Source organism: Ceratina calcarata, unplaced genomic scaffold (genome assembly GCF_001652005.2).
Source record: "Ceratina calcarata isolate Rehan_Ccalc_2016 unplaced genomic scaffold, ASM165200v1 scaffold48.2, whole genome shotgun sequence".
In the NCBI taxonomy this organism is placed as follows: domain Eukaryota; kingdom Metazoa; phylum Arthropoda; class Insecta; order Hymenoptera; family Apidae; genus Ceratina; species Ceratina calcarata.
Window position 1 is genome coordinate 99,723 of NW_017172225.1, and position 20,292 is coordinate 120,014.

Sequence of the window (20,292 nt, forward strand, 5' to 3'; positions counted from 1 at the left end):
ATATATATATATATATATGTATATATGTGTGCATATATATATGCGATATATATATAATATATATATACTTTTATATATAAAAAAGTGATTAAACTTTTGTAACTATTTATCATTTAACAACGAAGGTGAATGTACATTTCCTGCCGACGTCGACCAGTTCTTTCTTCATGTTCTTCCAGTTTCTCTCTTTCCCTCTCGGCTGCGTCCTGACGTTTCGTTCATTCAACAACGACGCACGAGTTTGTTCAATTGTTCTTTCGTATATAATAGACGCACCATATTTATATATCTATGTATACTTCTTACTGTTCCACGACTTGGAAGAGGCAGTATTCCTAGTGGCTTGTTGTTGTTAATCGCAGGAGGGCTCAGATCTTGCGGAATTTGTAACATCGGCATGCCTTTAAATTCTTCCGTTCCTCTTCCCCTCGAGTTACCACCAAGTTAATCGGGTACGTGTCCGCGTTGAAATAGGACCCAAAGGACACCGATCATCCCTCATCGATCGAACGACCGAACGACGATCGCGATAAAACGATTAAAGGAACAAAAAAAACAACGAGCGGTAAAAAAATAACTAAAGCGACATTTCATTGTTCCAAGTACTTTTATTGTTTTATCTTATACTCAGAAAAAGAATCATTCCTCTTACTTTCTCGCCGTTGTTGCGCGTTGTGTCACAATCGATTAGATACTTTATCGCGGCTCCCCTATATATTCTGATAATCAGACGATTTGAAATCAGCTGTCGCATTCTTAACCGTGGGAAGAAACGAACGAAAAGAAACTGAAACTAATAAGAAGGAAAGTATTCACACAGGCTTGTTCTCCATTTACTTTGAAGCGATTCCGTTTTGCGCGTACCGTTATGACTAGAGGCTTGATAATCGTAATTTTGCATGCTAGTTACAGTTAACTTCTTTGTAGGAGTAACGAATCGTATAGGCTTTGAAACAGAACTAGAAAACGTACAAATTTCCTGTACACTTCTTCCTTCCCTTGATACTAAATTTTGCTGAAGTATAAAACTATTTTCTTTCATTCTACAATGGGAGTGATATGAGCAAAATCGAAAAAAATTATATAAAAACAAAGTGTGAGAAATATCTCGAAGACTTTTTCGATTTTTCCTCGAGACGTTCTTAATTCAACAACTTCGAAAAAAGTTATGACGTCCGAGTTCCGGTAACCACGTTTTGATGATGGCACGAAACCAATAATCCGATGTAGTGCGAATTATCGGAAGTCTGTTGCATCGGAAACGATTTATGTCCTCATTGCGAATACGTTTAAATGCAAGCGAGAATGCAACGAAATATAACGGTGAAGATTAACGAAAATAATTGATTAAAGGAAAGAAGTTCTAGCAGCGTGGTCGCCGGTGGTACTGAACAAGTGGATCAACCGTTATCTTCTTAGATACTTATATATTAAATATTAATAATTATAAATTACAATCATCATTAATATTAATATTAAACATTATCATCAATATTATTATTTTAAATGCATACACAGTTTAAACATCTATGTTTTCTTAGACAAAAAAGAGGAGAGGGGCTAGATGAGAAGGAGGGAAGGGAATACGAGAGACGATGAGTAAAAAGATAGGAGGGGGAGAATAACGATGAGAAAACACGATCGTACAAAGAAGATGATGAAAATGATAAAGCTCGTTTTTCGTAAAGGAAAAAATCGAAGGGGAGAGAAGAAAGAACGACGAGGTTCAGAGAGAAGAGAGTTTAGTCTCGCGGTCCGTATTTGCGATTCTTTGGGTCCTATTTCAAAGGAACTTCTAGGACGACTGATTCGTCGAGAACACGTGCCCTCCTCGTGGATTCCTGCTTCGAGGTATCCTCGGTGCTGAACCGACGTAAAATGGAGAAAAGGGATGACTCTGCTTTGGCGCGAGTTGGGAGGAACTCTTCTCGGTCTCGCTATTTTTTAACTAGAGGAACAGGAGGAGTAGAGGCTATAAACTAAACGATTACACGTTACATTTAAATATTTCCTTTTCTTTTTTCGTACTTTACGCTGGTCCCTCGCGTGCGTGCGTTAAACTCGCGGCGAGGCAAAGTACATACGTGTGTTGGTTTTTCAGATATCTCCATGTATGTGTATGTATCTTTTCTTTTTCTTTTAAATCTTTTGCTCGTCTCGTCATCGAGTCGTCATCCGTTTGCTTTCTCTGCTTCAACGACGTCCTTTCATACGTGACGATCCGAATTTCGATGGAAAGTGAGCTGAAGGAACAACTTGGGAGTATCGTATTCTCCGTTTTTAATTATCTCACGTGGATTTTTATTTTGATTGGCATCGGGCCGCGACTTCGAGATCTTTCGCACATTCTTGCACATCTGTACTTGCTCACTCTCTAACAATCTCCGTAAACTCGAACATTCACTCAACTTTTTAAGAAACAAAAAAAAAGAAATACGAAAAACGAAAATCGTACACAGTAAGGTGACCTATACGTATATATGTAGAAGTTTATACAAAATAAATAAGGATAAATCTATAAAAGTTACAGAATATTAATGCAAACTCGGCGATTAGAGTTACGAGAAACGATGCGATCTTATCCCACTTTCCTTAGCTAACATCGTGGTTCAGGGTGAGAGTTTCACGACAAAAAATCGGAATTGAAAATGAACAAGACAAAAACGAGAAGGAGAGGTAAAAATATGATCAATGACTTGTAATCGGGACTCGTGGGTGACCCATCAATTAATGACGGATGCCTCTTGGGTTAACGTTTTTTTCTGTGCAAATATATGTTATGTAGTTTCCTATGTACGTATCCAATACACGTGCGTATGGTGTGTGCGTAGGTTTGAATGCAATTATGCGAGATTATCTTAACCTTGGCTGCTCATCGACATACGTATATATTATATGCATATGTAGTTTCTTTATGAGCATAGTTTTGTGCCGTGAACGAGCGATGGTAGTTTTTTTTCTTCACGCCTGTGTTCGTGTCTGGTACGACGTTGCTTCGTGCGTGTCGAAAAACGAAATGTAAAATCAACCGCCGGAGCAACCATATCGGCGCTTCATCGGCAGTGAACGCTCAAAACCGTATGTTTCTTTTATTTCTCTTCCTCATAATAAACCGTTTCCAACGACGTCTATATATTCGACGAGGGGGTGTCGGTCATCGATTTTTCCGGGCCGATATTTTTAACCTTCGAGATTCGGGAAGATCTTCGAAGTGAAGCCATCGAGATGTATAGGAAGGCTCGCCAAGTGATCCTTGAGAAAGGGGAGGAGAAAAAGGAAGTGTACGCAAGACACCGGGAGAGATATGGCCGTGACAGAGCCTTGGTACTCCTCTCCGTTCCGCTGTCTTCCTTTCTGTCACGCTTCTTTCTCGATCGAATCGTTATATCGATATTCGTGTGCTCGAGTGTGTAACCGAGACAGGCTCGTCATATACTAGAAGCGGTGATATTCACGAGTGATTTTATCGCTGACCTTGCCACGCCGCCAAGTTAAATCGACGACGCGCCTCCGGTAGTCCTTTTTACCACCACAGCCCAAAACGTTTTTAAATTCGGAGCTGCTTCCGTAGGTCTTTCTACCGATCTTGTTCATGCTATTGCTGCTGTTTAGCTGATCCCCAAACTTTCGGATTAACGTCAACTCCGGCGAACCCGTCGAGTAGTTCGCCTCCGCCGAGGACACGGACACGCCGACGCCGACTTCGGTGGCCAGGTGGTGGTATTTGATGCTTATACTGTACGCTGATTTGCTGCAGTTGGTTCTTTGGAGGAACGTCTTGGAATGAGCCCCAAGTTAGTTCCAAATACGTAGGAACGAGTCCCAGGAGCCCGTACCTACTGCCATACCATCCTCCGTAACGCCAAGGCAAGACACGCGGTTATCGTGGCCGGCTAGAATTCCTGTAAAACAAAAGTAAAACATCTCGAAACAATCCGCGTCTCCTCCTCCTCGAGATCATCTATGCATATGACTAAGAAAATACTCTATGTTCTGTCTAAAGTATCTCGTCCAAACGGTAGAATAATAAAAACAACGTGCGAAAAAACGGTAAAAGAAAGCAAGACGTGAACGAGAAAAGATGCAGAGAGAAGGGCTTGAAATCAGGTTTTCTCTTCTCTCGAATCAAATCTCCGAGTTCGTGAAAGACACCTACCGGCTCTCTCCGCCTTCATGGAATCCCAGACGTTGCAGTTAAAATCGTCGTAGCCGGCTAGCAATAATCTACCGCTCTTGCTGAACGCTACGCTGGTGATACCGCAGATAATATTGTCGTGACTGTACATAGCCAGTTCTTGATCCGCCCTTATATCGAAAAGTCTGCACGTTGCGTCGTCTGAACCCGTCGCGAAAGCGTATCCATTCGGGAAGAACTGTAACAATACAGATTACGTTGTACAATTCACGAACTCCGTTCACCCATTAGATGTATCATCCCAACTCTCTTGAACAGCATCTTCCAGCGCATTCATCCAACATTTCTGACACTCCGGTCCAAATCACGCACAATCGGCAAGATTAATATTTAAAAAAAATCTGTTCCTACCGTAACAGCGTTTATGTCGCTCTCGTGTCCAGGGAACGTTTGTTTGCAAGTTCCTTCGCGAATATCCCATAACTTCGCACTGGCGTCACACGCACCAGAAACGAAGGTACGCGTGTCCGGTGCCAAAGACAAGGACATAACGTCGCCCGTGTGACCAATAAATGAGGTGCACTGTTGACCAGTCTCTATGTCCCATAGGGCACTGATTGAGAAAAGAAACACGACACAGCTCTTGTAAACATATGTATACGATCACCAAGTCGGGGAAAAAACCAAAAACTCGGGGGTAAGGATGGCGGAAAGATAGGATGCGCTTTATTGAAACAGTTCACAATGGCTTCTGAGGTTTCATTCGTAGGACATCTCCCTAAATAAAATCGGTATTGCTCAATTGAAATGGAGCTTGGACGATGTAGCATAGGAACAATTTAGAATTTTCAATGGATATCAAGGTAAAAATAAAAAAATTGATCAATAATAGATTGCTCACCAAGTCATATCTCCGGAACTAGTGACGATTTGGTTATCGTCGTAGAATCGACAGCAGGACAAGTAGCCAGTATGACCCGGGAGTTCTCTGCTGACCCTTACGTTTCCTTCCCTAGTTTTAAGACTATAGATGGAGCAAATGTTATCCAGGCCACCACAGGCCACGTAACTACCTGATGGCGCGTATGCACAAGTCATGACCCACGACGAACGCAAGGGGATTGCGTGTATTTTATTAGTGGTATAACTATCCCAGACGATCAATTTTCCGTCTTGCGACGCCGACACCAAGTTTCTATCGATCAAACGGAAAGAACGATTGAGAAATCCACTCGGACTCGAGAATTCGCTCAGTCGTCTCTGTCCTAAGACGATACCTTGAGTCACTGCCCCAATGCATCGCGTAAATCTTGGCTAAGTGACCGCGAAGCGTACGCCTCGTGCGCATTTGTATCCGGCCGATGGGCTCCATGCCCGCCGTGGCCTCGAGCAGCGTTGTGTCGCATGCGAGTTTCCTGGCATCCTGAACGGGGCAAAAAGAAAACAAAAAATTCGATACAGAGTCTTCAAGAAACTGTGTTCCGTAACACCTCGCTTAAACGATCTTAATTGCAATTCGCCTATCTCTATAATACCTACGCCGAACTACGTGCGAAGATAAACAGAACAGACCCACGCGACGTGTATAAATCGTTTGAGTGCTATCAATGGGGCATTTGAAAAAAGTTCATTCTATTTATTACAACCGCGTATCGCACACCTGACAACGTACGCCTCTCGATGTGTGTAATTTCCCGTACGCGAGGGAGGACGAAAGAAACAGGTGATGCGAACGAGCGAGACAGAAAACGAGTAACCGAGTAAAAGAGAAATACACACACGCATACACGTAGGAGGAGAGGATAAGAGGGAAAGAGACAAAGTGACAGAGGAACGGGAAAAGACAGTGAGAGAGAGAAGGAACGGTGTCGTATTGATCAGAGAGAAGCGACGGTTATGCCGCGCCCTACCATCACCACACACAACACCACTACCACCTCTGTTCCACGTTTCTACCGCCATACGAGTGAAGAACCTACCGATTGCCACATCGATAAGGATATTTCAACGCCAAGAACTTTTAATTTGCGGCGAGTTCGCACTCCAACTTGATCATCGTCCTTACTCGATAATAAGGATAGCGATGAAACAAATGATTAGAAAATCGCAGAATTTCGGGAGAATTTCATTAGGCAACGAAATTACATTCGACGCGATATAAACGAACTAATATTAAAAATAAGTAACTACTCGTGAATTTGATTTAATCCTCTGGGGTCGGATGTTCAAAAAGAAAAAGAAGAAAAGAAAAAAAATCGCTGACTCGTTACAGGGAGAATAGGGGTCGGTTGTTTAATGCCAAGAGCACTTCGTGCCGAGAGACGCCCTAGACTTCTTTTCTGGTAAAAACAATACGCTGTTGCATGTAGAACTGTTGCTTTGTCCTCGGTGCTTTAGAGATTGCCAGGAAACATAGAAGATGTGTGAAAAGGTGCTATACGAATTCCAACCGGGAGCCACCCCTATCTAATAAATACAGCCTAACGGGATTACCGGTAGTAAACAAGTCGAAATCGAATCTTACACGAAATGCCAAATATAAAAAATTGACCGAGAGCCACCGCCCATTATTATCGCAAAAATAACTTATTTGTTTCCAGATAAATCATCGACGGCAAACTGTTGCGATATCAAGTTCCGCGCAGGCAAGTATACAGTATCCGTATCATGAACCTCTTATTACTATATATAAAAATTATAAAGGAATTTAACGAATAGAAATCAAGGAAGACTTACTCGAATAGCATTCTTCAGCGTGTCCGCCTCCTGACGAAGGGATTCGAGCTCACTCATGATGTCTAAACGTATCTAATGGTAGCTCTAAACGAGAGAATACCCCGCGAAGGGTAGAAAAGGATGGTTTCCAAAGAGACGGGGCGGTATACCTCCGACGAAGCCTAGAATACGATTTCACGGGAATGACTATCTCGGATGCCTTCTCTCTCGAAGGTGGTTTAGGGCCGCGTGTCACGCCGTCGACGCCTCTTCCGGTGATCGATAGATGTCCAGGAGCTCTTCACCACCGGGAACGGAAAGGGCAGAAAGAAGAACGAGAAGACGATCGAATCTTCTCTTCCAACGAGTTCCAACAGCCCCTCTCAACCCTTTCTGATCTGTTGCTGTCGCGGCTTCCGTTTCCGTCGCTACCACCGGAACCAGAGCCAGACCACCGCTGACTCTCCCGCCCCTAGCCCGCGCGCCAGCTTCGATACCTCCTAACGAGACCGTTGCCACCCCTGAAAACAGATTAATTACAAAGATTATTATTTCCAATCCTGCTTTATTCAACACGTTTATATTACACATGATCGAACGCTGTAGTTCATCATAAATCATCGTAGTTCCAGCGATGCGGATCGACACTGTCGAAATTATATTCTAACAAGTGGATAATTCGATCGGTACATTAATTTTTCAATTTCAATCGACTTCACAAAAGGGATGGCTTCAATGGTTTCTCAACAATTCAATTTCCCGATCAATTTTTATTAATGTCCACTACCTTACTTCTACGATAGTCACCCTCATGAAACAAGTTGCTCGGATTCCGAGAACATGTTCTAGCCCTTGATAAGTGAATTAAGAATTTAAAATCTGGTACCGATCACTTTCATTACGATTATTTGGAGAGAAAATGCTTCTTTACGTTCAAGAGCATCCTTAAACAGTTTCCAACGTTGAATCATAATTTTTACCAAAGTGCGAAAGCGTTAAGGAGCACGCGAGAGCCCTGCACAGCCCCTGGCCCTCGAAAAACTCCAGAATCGCGAGTACACCGGTAGGGAAAACGCACAAGCTCTGCCACTTACCCGCTCCGTCCGGCTTCCACTCTTGTCAGAGCGTCATGAATCCTGAAGAGACATAGCCTCTCTGCGAGCGGGGTTCGTGCAGAGGGCAAAGAGTGGCCTCTCCGAGCCCGTGGTTTTCCGCCAGATTGCGTCGTTGATGGGACAACCGGCAAAGAGAAGGCGGCGAGCCGAGGGACAACCGGAAAGGAAGCTTTTTCCAATCTAGCAGGAACCGGACACGTACGGGAGCCGGTGAGACGCGCCCATTGGTGCGGATTCTCTTTTCATGCCGCGTTCAACAGAACCGTGGAAGCGGCGAATCGATCAACAGTCGGTGGCTCGCCCCACTGGTCCCTCTTTCTACCTATCTCTCCCTCTCGTACGCTTTCACCCTCACGGGGCGAGCCCTTCTCTCTTCGTCGCGCAAGAATGCACGCACACACACACACACACACACGCGCGCGCGCGCGCGGGTCCGGTGCACTTTTTCGCGTGAACGAAACGGCCGAGCGACCGATGGCTCGAGGAGAACACAAGGGACGGTAAACCTAGAACACCCGTGTCCGAACCACACCCAGGGTGGACGTGGTTTCGAGAGTTGATCGCTTGGGCGGATGAAATGTACTGAGGGGAGGGATAAGCGACGCTGGCGCCGCGGCGCCTGTGTACCGGCTGGCTACCGGCGTCGCGATGACGTCATTGTCGGGCCTGTGACAGGTTGCCGTCGGCGGTGGCGTGGTCTCAGATAGCGTTAACCCTTTCGCAGCCAAACTGGAGGATGGACGAGGGACGCGGTCACCCATGCGCTTTGATACGATTCTTATCGGTAAGAACAAAATTCATCGAGGGCACAAAGACTCCGTTGCGTTAAAGATTTTTCATTGAATATTCATTCACATTAGTAATATTTAAGAATTTTATTGAATGAACTTTCGGAACCAGATAATTGGATGTAGTATCTGCTATAAAATGCTGAGTGTCATTCTGCTACAGGGTGTCAACTACTACCAAATTCTATTAATCTACGAGAGACTGATAGCACTGCGTCGACCATTGTTATAAGCGGTACGTCAAGACGACTAAATAACTCATGCTACAATAGGAACCCACGGAGAACAGAGATCCAAACGTGCGCTGCTCTTACATCAAAGAATCATTAAAGAAAAGCTGGAAGAAGAGATTGAAAAACCTATTTCTTCCGTCAGTGAGCTTCGCCACCCGCACTCCCGGATGCACGAACGGGAGCAACAGTTGAAACACGCGGGTCAACGTCCAATACGATCTCTCTCTTGCACTTTCTCTCCCCATCTGCTTCAACCCGGCTGTGTAAAACCGCGAGGCTGCCAAGTACCTCACATTGAGCGTGTATGTACTTGGACCAAGTCTCTGGCACGTCCCTGTATGTACACGCTCTTTACAACGAAGAGAAAAGAAGAACCACCGAACGGTCTAGCTCCGAACAACGTGTGTCAACGGTTTGAGTTGCACCTGCCAACAATCCCCTGACCAGTTGCAACGTGCTCGCACAGACCTACCGCCTTTTCCAGCACGAACCTGTGTTTACTTATCCATCACCGAGTCGTTCCTACCCGGCGAATCGCACGTGCGACGAAAATATTTGGCTTATTTCGTTGCCACTTGTTGTACCCTTTTTCTATTCCAAAAGACGCAACGCTTTCACGGAATACGAGCCGAGTTTCCTCTCGACGGAAGAAAGTGTACGATTGTTCGAAGAAAGACGATCCGTTGCATAATTCAGAAAGAGATAGTTCCACGCAAGGAACAGCGAAACAGGTGCAAAGGATATTAATTATAAACCATTCTCAGGTAGAAAGATATCGTTACCGTGGAACCTGCTCTCTGTCTATGGAATTATAATCGTACGTATTACATACGCGCAGCTGATGACTGTAATTCACATCAGCGCGACCTACTTTTCGAGAGTCGAGGTGGATCAGCTTGCATCGGGCGTGTGAGTGACTAGCTTTTAGCCGTGCTAATGAACTTCTTATCAATTTCAATGGGATTGGAAAAACGGAGACGGCGGATTCGTCCGGGTCGCCGACGAGCAGCCATTATCAACTTTTACGCTCGAATTACGCGACGTTTCGAACGGTGACTCATGTCAAACGAGGTGTAAGAGAGCTCTCTTCACCGCGACTCTTCAACTTTTGGCACAGTTTCTCAGAATAGTACGTGCATAAAGCACACGTTCACTTAAAATAGCCTGTGACGTAAACCGATCGATCTATCAATCAATCTGCGAACTGCATCGCAAAGAGGAGTACTTGTTCGTTTTGTACCGATTCCCCTTTCTTTTAAAAGCTCCGAACAGACCACCAGTCTGTGATCGTGAACGTGCCCACCGAAAACGTTCGACCGGTGACTAGAGAGAACCGGCATTTAATGCACCTCTGTTAAACAGCATGCATCGATGAGTTCCACCTATAGAGAAAACGCTGTCTCCGCGGCTGTTCGAATATGGAAAAAACCAACTGATGGAGACGTACGAACGATCTTGTCGTTAACGGTCGCTTAACTAGAGTCAGGTCGTTAATCACCGATGCGCACGTGTTCTTTCCCAGCTCGGTGAACCAAATAAGTCGACTACGTTGTAAAGGAGTACAAAGATGCAAGAATTGACTTTAATAAAAGAAATTACCTTTGTAACCGGCAATCGTTCTTCCCCGAGATACCCTGCCCAACAACGCGACGAAGGGAAACTCGGTGGAGGGGTTACACGGGTTCGATCGATGCCTTCTCTCAAGGAAAACATTGTCCCAAGACTATATATACGTGTACGTCTACAGAAAGGCCGAGTCAACTAATTAAAAAGGTCGCGACTAGAAAAAAAAGTCGTCTTACGAGCGCCGAGACGTGCTAAATTGTTCTCCCAGCCATCTGCCAGCTCTGCGCTAGGATTGTAGAGCAGTTAGATATTAGATGTTAGAACGGCGGAGCAAAGAGCGAGATGAATGCCGTGAAGGGATGACGAGACTCGAACGAGATAGAGCAGGATGAAAAATACATTGCGAAGAGCCGGTGAATGACGTCAGAAAGCGTACCGTGACGTCAAAAAGTAACCTGAATATGGGATTTCTGCTGCGTGGATTTCTTGTCTCTGACCCGTAGTTCTAGACTGGCGGACGAAGCGATCTCGCGCCGGAACGGGTTTTAATTTCTTCCTGAGTTAATCGAATTACACAGAGAAGGGCACGTATTTGTTTCTCTTGAATATGAACGATTGAGTTCTCGGCTATATAAACGATATCGCGGGCATGTAAATACACGTTAAGAAATTAAGCCACGAATAGATCGTTTCGCTATTTTTACGAATCGCGGTGACGTCAGGAGAAGAAGGAAGCGAAACGGGCAGCTCGATGTTTGGATTATCTGAGAATCGAGATGGCTCGTAGACCAGTTCAAAGGAGATTGAACTCTTATAAATCTAGACACGCTCGCTTGTCCACTATTACGCCTGAATCAATTCTCTAATCCGTAATTTTTGTCACCGTCTGACTTGTTTTTCACTTGCTCGTCCGCGGAACAAGTAAACCAAGGGACAATCCACAGAGACCGAGGGGAACGTATAGCAGGACGTGACCCCGTGATAAAGAGGAGGGGTTAGAGGGTGCCAGGAAGGAAGAGGACAGGGGTTTCGGTAGTGGTGTACGTGTACGTCATGGGCATTACTTTCGCATTGTTGGCGACCTACTAACCGTCCAGCGAAACATGATAGCCAGCGGAGGAGAAAAAGACGTACTTACTTGCGTACGCAACCATTTCGTTTTTCCGACGTGTGTTGCTGCGTTATCTCGCCAGGATTTTGGCGGTCGAGCATACGCGATAAGGATTATTTTTAAACGCTCGAATCTACACGTTATCGACGAACCACGAACTTTTATGCCTAAGGAACGTACAGAAGGTACAGAGATTATCGAATTCGCAAAATCGATGAGTATTTAATAACGCTGGCATCGATTTCCTTCTGCAGTCATTAAATTTGTACGCAAATATAAACAAACATGCACGTTATCTGATTTGTGATTCATAAGTCAACAATCAAACACGCTCGATCTCTTTAGAATCGAGTGTGTGTAGTGATAAAAGATATTATCGGTGCAGCATCTACAAGTGGCACGCAGTCAGTTGAGCCGAAGACATACCACTTGCCTCCAAGATCGCGACGACTTTATATTTCGAATCAATTAAAGACGATTAAGACAGCTGCAGCAGCAATTGCCTGACCAATCGCGCTTCAGCCTACTCTGACTAACAGCTCTTTACCCTTTTTTTAATAGTTCGCTAGAGTACGAGTTAAAATACCGCGACGAAAAGTCAATTTCGTTCTGAAACTGTTCCCTTGAGACGTTAACCAGATAATTAGAGTTTGTTCTTTGTTTAAAGAGGTTCGAACATTGCACGGTTAAATAGATAGTGCTAATTTCACCGATAAACCGCTATCCTTGCCAGATAGTGAGTGAGTCAGCTTCGTTTAAAGGGACATTAATTAAAATAATATTGCATAGAAGGTGTTTTAAGTCGTTTGCAACAATTGTCGAATGCCTCGATGCGTTTGCTCGATTATAGCTCCGTTCGCTTGCTTTTCTCTCACGTGACTCATTGTAAATAGCATAAACTCCGACGAACGAGATAAAATAAAAACGCAACGCGACGATAACGAACGAAGATAATATGGCGTTGCGATTCTGAATCGCGTTTGAGATCGATCAGTTTGGAAATGAGTCGTAATATAAATAGATGAGCCGTATCCGTGATTCTCAGAAATTCGGCGAAGCTACAAAGTGGCTTGGATCAATCGCATGTAATTGCAATTATAACTTACCCGTGATAGTAATAGGTTTTCCGAGAACACGTGCACGCGCAGAAAATCGCGTCGCGCGTCATAGAAATTTTACCATTCTTGTTTTAAAATTGGCGCTGCGTTCTCACAAAGTTTATTACAGTGAAAACAATTTCTTCGAACGTCATGCAATATGCATTCCTTCTATTACTGCGATTATGTCATGAGGTAATTCAAATAGGCTGCACTTCGTACGCACGTATAAGTTACTTACTTGAAATGTCCACAACGGCATTTTCCAACGACCAAATTTCACGTCATCTTACGGTGTACTCAAACCGTTGCTCGCAAACAGTTCGCAAACAGCTGCAAAATATAGTCGCTGGTGTTTTACTGCCAGTGGCTAGAGCGAGACAACTAACTGCGAGCTGTTCGCAAACGAATAACGCCTGTATGCTCGCGCATTTATATAATAAATACAAGACGCAGGTGTACATTAACAGATGATAAAATACTGACCCTTGGTATATGGTCGAACGATAGTTAATGGCTATTGAACGATGTGAATCATCAGCAATCTGATCTTACCGTTTCGTAAAGAAAGGCTCTATCATAGCTAACTTAACTTTATGAGTAACGATTCTTAATCTTTTCTTGCATTTGTCTCGTCGAATTAGTGCAAGTTTAGCGAATCAGTAGAATCACCAAAGCGTCCTTCGGACACCCGAGTATTTCGTCGACGTGCAGCGAACCCGGGCGCGTAAATAAAAATAGCGAAAGACGCGTTGTACGCTTTGGAGGATATCGCGTAACACACTGTTCGAGTTAGTCTTGCGCGAATTGCCGTTTCTCGACGCTTGCTATAAGCAGGAAGAACCTGATTACCGCGGGAGCCGGTCTAACTGACTCGCGTCGAAAAGTCGATAACCCACGATTGCTGCGATTCCACGCAGACAGTCGCGGGCAATTCCAAACAGTGTCGAAATATAAGGGGCAGGAGACCGAACACACGCGTAAAACGCGGCCGATATTAAAATAACCGCGATGACGGAACAGGAAAATTTGACAGTATATCCTAAGCGGTCGCCATATTGACTGCTCCGATCCAGTCGAGAGCTGCACGCAGCTCATCCCAACGACGTTCGTCCCCGATCGGAACGGGAAATCGCGATGATTAGCATAGATAAATACTTCTCATCTTACCTAGAGCTCCCTAACGGAGCCTACGGTCGCCTGAATTCCCGGCTCGATGTGTCGGGCACTCGTATCCACGAACAGCTCCTCTCTCACTCTCTCTCCCTCCTACTGCGGCGGGCCTTCTTCCTAGCCACGGCTTCTCACATCGATGACTGTGCACTTTCCTTTTCACACGTCTCTGTCTCGAGCTACACCGAGAAACAGAGCGAACAGCACTGGTCGACGACGCCTCAACGACCGGGAAAAGTCTCGTTTCTCACCACGAGAACGTCTCGCAACACCCACAGCAACCGCCACTACTTTTTAAGGTTAACCGTCACTGAGCAAACCAAAACAACTGGGAGAGACACAGCGTATACCGCGGGACGTTACGATCGGTCGAACAACACGACGTTCAGACTATTGTCTTTATGAATAAAAACTGTACGAAGCAGGCACGGAGCTGCTATTGCTGCTGCTGCTGCTGCTGCTTCACGGCTCTGGCGGGCGGCAGGGCGGGGCTCCGTGCTTCAAGTCCCGTAGACCCCGTACACCCCGAACTCGCCGGTCCACGAGGACGTCCGAACGTAGCTGGCGACTCCCTCGGATGTCTTCGTCGAGCCGCCACTTTCGAATGTAATCGGTGACAAAAAGTTCTTTGTCGAACCGCAATCATTATCAAAATACAATGTAAATGGCAATTTGTCAAGATTCGTATATAGGAACAGATCTTCATCTGATATTATGTGTCTCAAACCTCCGCCAATCGAAGTTTTATGAAATGCACATAAACATATTTCGTAAAATAATGCAGAATCGAAGAGGTTGCATGAACAGAATAAAATAATAAAGGAAGAAATATAGCCTGACATGAAACGGTAGTATTTAAAGTATTTTCCAGTGCTTAACAATTAAAAACAACGATTTTATCAACCAACCTACAGGTTTGACGACGAACTCGTCGCGTCAACTCGTAGAGGGCTGCTCCAGCACTGATCTCTCGCTCGAGTAATTCACCGCATAAAAGTTGGCGCGGAATATCAATATTTTCTAACAATCAGTAACACAAATAATTGCTTTTAATTCGTTCCTTCAGAATTTACAATTGCTCCCATCGCAAACTTTATGTTTATAATGAGATTTTAATAATATGAGAATATAAAATTGATTTTCAAACTATGTCAGTGAACAATTCTCAAAATATATGGTATTTTAATTCACGTGACTTACTATTTCTTCGAAAATACTATTACATTACGGTTTCATCAGGAATAGGTATTTTTTCGAAGCGCTTTAATTTGGTGGTGCATTCCTGTTTTGTTAAAACGCTATGCTTCATAATTAGCTCCATTTGAGCGACCGAAAAAGAAAAAATAATCGCCCCTGTTTTTTAAATTTCACGTAACTTTTTCACTGTTTCTTTTTTATCTGTGGTCCTGATTCTTATAAGCGGTAGTGCACATCCGGCCGGATTCCAGCGCAGCGAAACGAGGACGATACGCCGCAGAAAGAGACGCAGGATCTTATCAATAATCACTGGACGGCGAGGGGGTGCGATAGGGCGGCGTAATCGGGTGGCGGGTGTTGCTGGTGGGGACGTCGACGACGACGCAGGCGCCGCAGACGACCCCCCTTAACGTACCGTCGTCGCCGGCGTCGTCCTCGTCGTCGTCGTCGCCGTCGCCGTCGCCGAGAGAGACGTCGCGTCGGTCCGTGGGTGCCTCTTCGTATTTTCAGTTCCGACCGAACGACGGCGACTAACGAAACCACGGGCAACTCGTACCAGAAGTAAACTGCGTCTCTGCTCGGTGCTCGTCACGCGCGTTTCCAAGGCGCGATATTTTTTCCACCGGCGGACCGCACCGATCCCGCAAGCGGTAGCACGCGGGAAAAGCAACAGTGTTCAACAACGATACAACCCCCGTGACACGGTTCCGATTGATCGTTCAACCGTTTGACCCACGATCCTCCTCCGACGTGCTCTAGGCCAGGATGTAACACCGGAGCAAGAGGCGGTAGGATCTTGGACCTGCAAGGCGTGGTAGTCAAAGAATCTGGATCGTCGTTCGCCGCGTCTCTGGAGCGTGGCAAAGTTTTCTGTGCGTCGTCGGTCAACGGTCGAGAAGAGATGCCAGTCGGCTGGGAAGAACAACGAGTAGCTGTTGCCGCGAAGAGTCGATGAAACACGGTGGTCTCGTCGGGCAGTGTCGGTGGCCGTCCGCCAACAGGTTACAAAAATCGATGAGTATTTCGAGAAATATAGCGAGCAGAAGGTCGTAATACGCGGCGCTCGTCGTACGGTTATTGTCGCGGAGAATGAAGAACAAGTATAAAAATAACTGACTCTCAGTCGAAGCTGAAATGCACAACCGGCTGCTGACCGTGAAGAAGCAGGACGTTCGACTCAAGGGAGAGCGGCTAACGACGATGCACCATCGACGATCCCAGTGAATCGCAGTGGTACGAATCGCCACCAGTGCACACGGAACACCACGTGCCTTGCCTTCATCGTCACCAGCATCGATTTCAATCCTCGTAGACGATCCGCCTCGATCCCCGGCCATGACATCGTACCTTTCGTTTCACCCGATGATCCGCGAAACAGGTGTCAGTGTTCCGTGATTCCGTTGAATTCCCATGTGCTGATCGACGGAGACGCACAAACGTTAACAGGGAAACGTTGTTCCTAGAAACTGATCATCGATTCAAACAATACTCGTGGAAATGTCCGCACAATGCTCTCCTCCGGACACAGAGAAGTTTGACTTCGAGCCGACGAGGTCAAAGCTTCTCCAAATTTTCCACGGAGCATCCGGGAACGGGCCGAAACGAATGACCGAACGGCTCGCCGATTTTTTAAAAGACGTCCGGTACTCGCGACTCGTGGAGCCTCGGCTGTCCTAAGGGAGGCAACGAACGCGAACAAACGAGCAACGAGCGGAAAGTCGGAGTTACCGGTGCACAAACGGAGCAACGTAAATCATCAACGACAACGCGACGTTGTCCAGATTCCTGGTTCTGGAATCGGAAAACGCCGTGGCGTGCGGCGCGTGGTGTATCGACTATAAATAGATGTTTTCTCGCGTGAATCGTACGTCTTGAGCCGAGCAGACATTGAAACGCGAAGAAACGCGTCGCCGAACCTCGTGGACATGCACGACCTTTCTTCTGTCCCCCCGGATTAACGCGAGGGATGAGCCATAAGTCACTCGGTACACCGTCTTGGTAGAGACACGTAGACATCGTAGGTAGAGAGCATTGGGTCCAAAAGGAAGTCGAGCGAAGACATCCAGCCCGAAGGGCGAACACTCTGTCCAACGCGGCTGTACGAATTTTGTACAAAAACCACGGTGAAACAACGAGACCCCCCGTACAGAAAGGAACGATCATTTCGAGGCACACGTATCACGCCGTTCGGATTTTCGGTGGTGACGACCGCTTTTCACTGCTCACTCCCCTTTTGTACGTACGTAAGGGAACTAGAGCGGAATAAGAAAAGGAACACCGCACTCGTCGTCCAACTAGCAACGAATTTTCTTCTCCTCCTCCTCCTCCTCCTCCTCCTTCTCCTCTCCTTTCCTGTCTTATTCTTCGGTCCTTTTCCGAGAAAGGAGTTCAGAAATGGTAACGGAACGATATTAGCTGGTGTTTTCCCTCGTCTCTTACCCTTCGACGATCATTATGCTCAACTCGTGCTGTGCTTTTTTCTACCGTGCTTGTACGCATGCTGCGAGTGTTTTTTTAAGTGCTGTAGTGTTACACGTTAATTATTAAATAAGGCTTAACGAGCCTACGATCGAACGCCAAACGTCTCGTCGGACCCAGCTAACTGGGTACATACCTGAGATGCCTGTTAGACGAGGTCACGTGGCGCCCAGGACAACTATCATCGAGACCATCATCAGAAAATTCGATACCCACGGTAAGCTCAATTAATCACTTATCTACTATATCTGCTATTGTAAGCCGAAACAGCGTACGCCTCGTTCTAGCAATAAAATAGATTTCCATGTTCTCGACTTTTTGAAAAAGGTACCGGCGCAGATAGCTCGTTTCGCTTTACAATTATGGATAGTCGCTGGCCTCGATCAATTTATCACGTAGACACCGTTTACGCAACGATTAAGAGACGATAACGAGCGATATTCCCGTAACCGAAGATGTTAATTAAAATTACATAACCGATCGGTAGGTTCATTGTCCATCCGTAGCCTATCCGTCCCGGCACGTCGATTACTTGAACGCAACGTGACGATCGAATAACGAACCTAATAATAAAATAAAGTTGGTTCCGTCCTTCCCGTTTGCTCAGTTATACATAACTACTTTGCCGAGTATATTCGCAGCCTCGTAAAGTTGAACGCAGTTTTTCTTAGGTGCCTTTGGATCGAAATGAAATTAACAGCTCAAGGATTGTCGTTCTCGTGGTTGATTTGATATGATCGAAGTTTTTACGACCGCGTTCCGGCCGGTATATAGGACGAGCAGGCATCGCGCCAGAACTCTGTTTTCAATATTATTTAAAACATCTCGACGGAGCTGAGGCTTTATGGCAGGGGTGGGATCGGTTAAATGGAGGAAAGGGGTAGTTCTGTTTCACAATGGGACAATGCATGTCACTGGCAATATCACTCCAGGCATGCCTCACCGAGTCCTTGGAAGGGAAACCGAACCTGGAGAAAACCCGACAGGGTTCGCGATTGATCGCGCTTGTAAAACGAACGAACATTCTGTTACAGTTTGTCGGACACGAGAGAACGTATCACAAATTTAGTTTCAGAGATTTTGTTGAAGAGCTCAGGATTAATCTTAAATGCCATTGAGCAGTTCTGATAGTCGATTACTTTTAGAAATAGACCGAGCTCGCTTTAAATTTAGTCAGATCGAGTCCTCAAAAATTTTTGCAGAAAGTATTGTATTTGCTTTCGGGCAGACATGGACACGATAACGGTATCGGAGAGGAAAGCAAGTTGATGAGCTGGCGTATCATCGCTCGTTAACAAAAGCTGCGGCTATCGTACAGAAGGGTGCACGGTAATAGGCATTAACGCGATAAATTCTTGGGAAACCTTTGAAACGCCAATTTATATAATAAAAAATATGTATGCCAGCCCCTTCAGGGCGGGCTTTTGTCCCAGTGGCATTGCTGCCCGTCAAGCCTTGGCTTCTAATCTGACGTCCTCTCTATAGTACCGTACATGTCCACCGCGTTCGCTCATTTTTTCTTCTTCCCTTTCACCTTTCTCCGCTCTTTGCTCGGCCACGGATTCCTCTTTTCGATACTCTTCACCTGTCCTCTTGGCGCCGTAATCGAACGCGACACTCGGAGGGCAATCTATTTCACACGCAAATAACTGACAGATCAGCCAGGCCTTGAGAATGCTAAATAATTCCTAACGACGACGACTGCATAATCGATGAAGCATCTATAACGCCTGGATTCCCTTCTCGAATAACGAATGAGCCTCTCAGACTTTTCATTTCGTCCCAGTTAAAACGCTTAACCCTAAAAGCGTTCGCGAATAGGATTTACAAAAGCGTCTCACCGACAGCGTCTTTGATAACTCGAGAAATAACTGTTCACCTTGACGTTGAGCCGATTCTCACTCTCCTTTAATAAAGTTTCAAATATCATGCACCTATAAAAACATACATATGTTATACGTTCTTCGTGAGAGCAGAAACTCGAGATTCGATGTCTCATCGATAGCGTTGCTCCAATCAATGTCTAATTCGGTTGATTGTAATTAAAAATAATCAAGTTATTAAATCATGTGCGTGGGCTATTCGTGTCAAGGACAGGTGGTTTGTTAAGCACACCCTGAATCGTGTTCGCGCGTAGGCATACGACTTGCTCGAGAATGTGACACCAAGAACCTGGCACGGATTTTCGTTCACGTGTACCAGGCTACTAAAAGTCTATACTACCTCGGATATACGTACGTTCTCGCTGTAGTAAAAAGTATAACACTCTAATTCATGAATTTAGATAGTGGGAACTAAGGATATGATTAAACTGTTCATTTAGGATAGGAAAATGTCGCCGTTCTTTGTTATGAATCGTGTTATTATCTGAAAACGACAGCATACCAAACTGTCGCGAAAGAGAACAAATCTCTACGTGGCAGATATTCGTAGCAACAAACGCGGCGTATTTATTTCTAGAGAAATTCTACATAAATCTTAGAAACTGTGTCAGTGCTGAGACAAAATTGACTAATAAAACGAACGTAGCGTCTCGAGAATTTTCGCTGGGGCAGAGTTTTATATACTAAAGCATGATTTCGAAAAGATGTTCATCCATTATAACTATAGTTGTCAAATATAAATAAGGTCCTATGCCATTTTCCCGTAAGTTCAACGGTTTAAGAATGTATAGACTATATACT

The 20,292-nt window shown here is 45.2% G+C and overlaps 2 protein-coding genes across 16 annotated transcripts in view; one reads left to right on the forward strand and one right to left on the reverse strand.

Moving 5' to 3' along the window:
• Nucleotides 1-596: 596 nt before the first annotated feature.
• On the reverse strand, nt 597-14,435 carry Gbeta13F (guanine nucleotide-binding protein subunit beta-1). Of its 2 annotated transcripts, none has more exons than XM_018029468.2 (7): nt 13,931-14,435; nt 6,872-7,371; nt 5,413-5,558; nt 5,037-5,330; nt 4,547-4,748; nt 4,157-4,373; nt 597-3,902 (listed from the first exon to the last, which is right to left on the reverse strand). In XM_018029468.2, the coding sequence occupies exons 2-7, from the start codon at nt 6,926-6,928 to the stop codon at nt 3,796-3,798; spliced, it is 1,023 nt and encodes a 340-aa protein (XP_017884957.1). In that variant the 5' UTR covers nt 6,929-7,371; nt 13,931-14,435; the 3' UTR covers nt 597-3,795. The 2 variants fall into 2 exon arrangements, with proteins under 2 accessions (XP_017884957.1, XP_017884958.1); XM_018029469.2 differs by lacking the exon at nt 13,931-14,435 and adding an exon at nt 7,945-8,467.
• Nucleotides 14,436-15,579: 1,144 nt separating this feature from the next.
• sei (potassium voltage-gated channel seizure) overlaps nt 15,580-20,292 on the forward strand; it is a 79,552-nt gene continuing 74,839 nt past the window's right edge. For 13 of the 14 annotated variants that reach the window (XM_026815835.1, XM_026815836.1, XM_026815840.1 and 10 more), the window contains exon 1: nt 15,580-17,825. In XM_026815835.1, coding sequence (XP_026671636.1) covers nt 17,750-17,825 — 76 coding nt within the window. In that variant the 5' untranslated portion in view covers nt 15,580-17,749. The remainder of the gene's footprint in view (nt 17,826-20,292) is intronic. The other variant, XM_018029170.2, reaches the window with a different exon arrangement.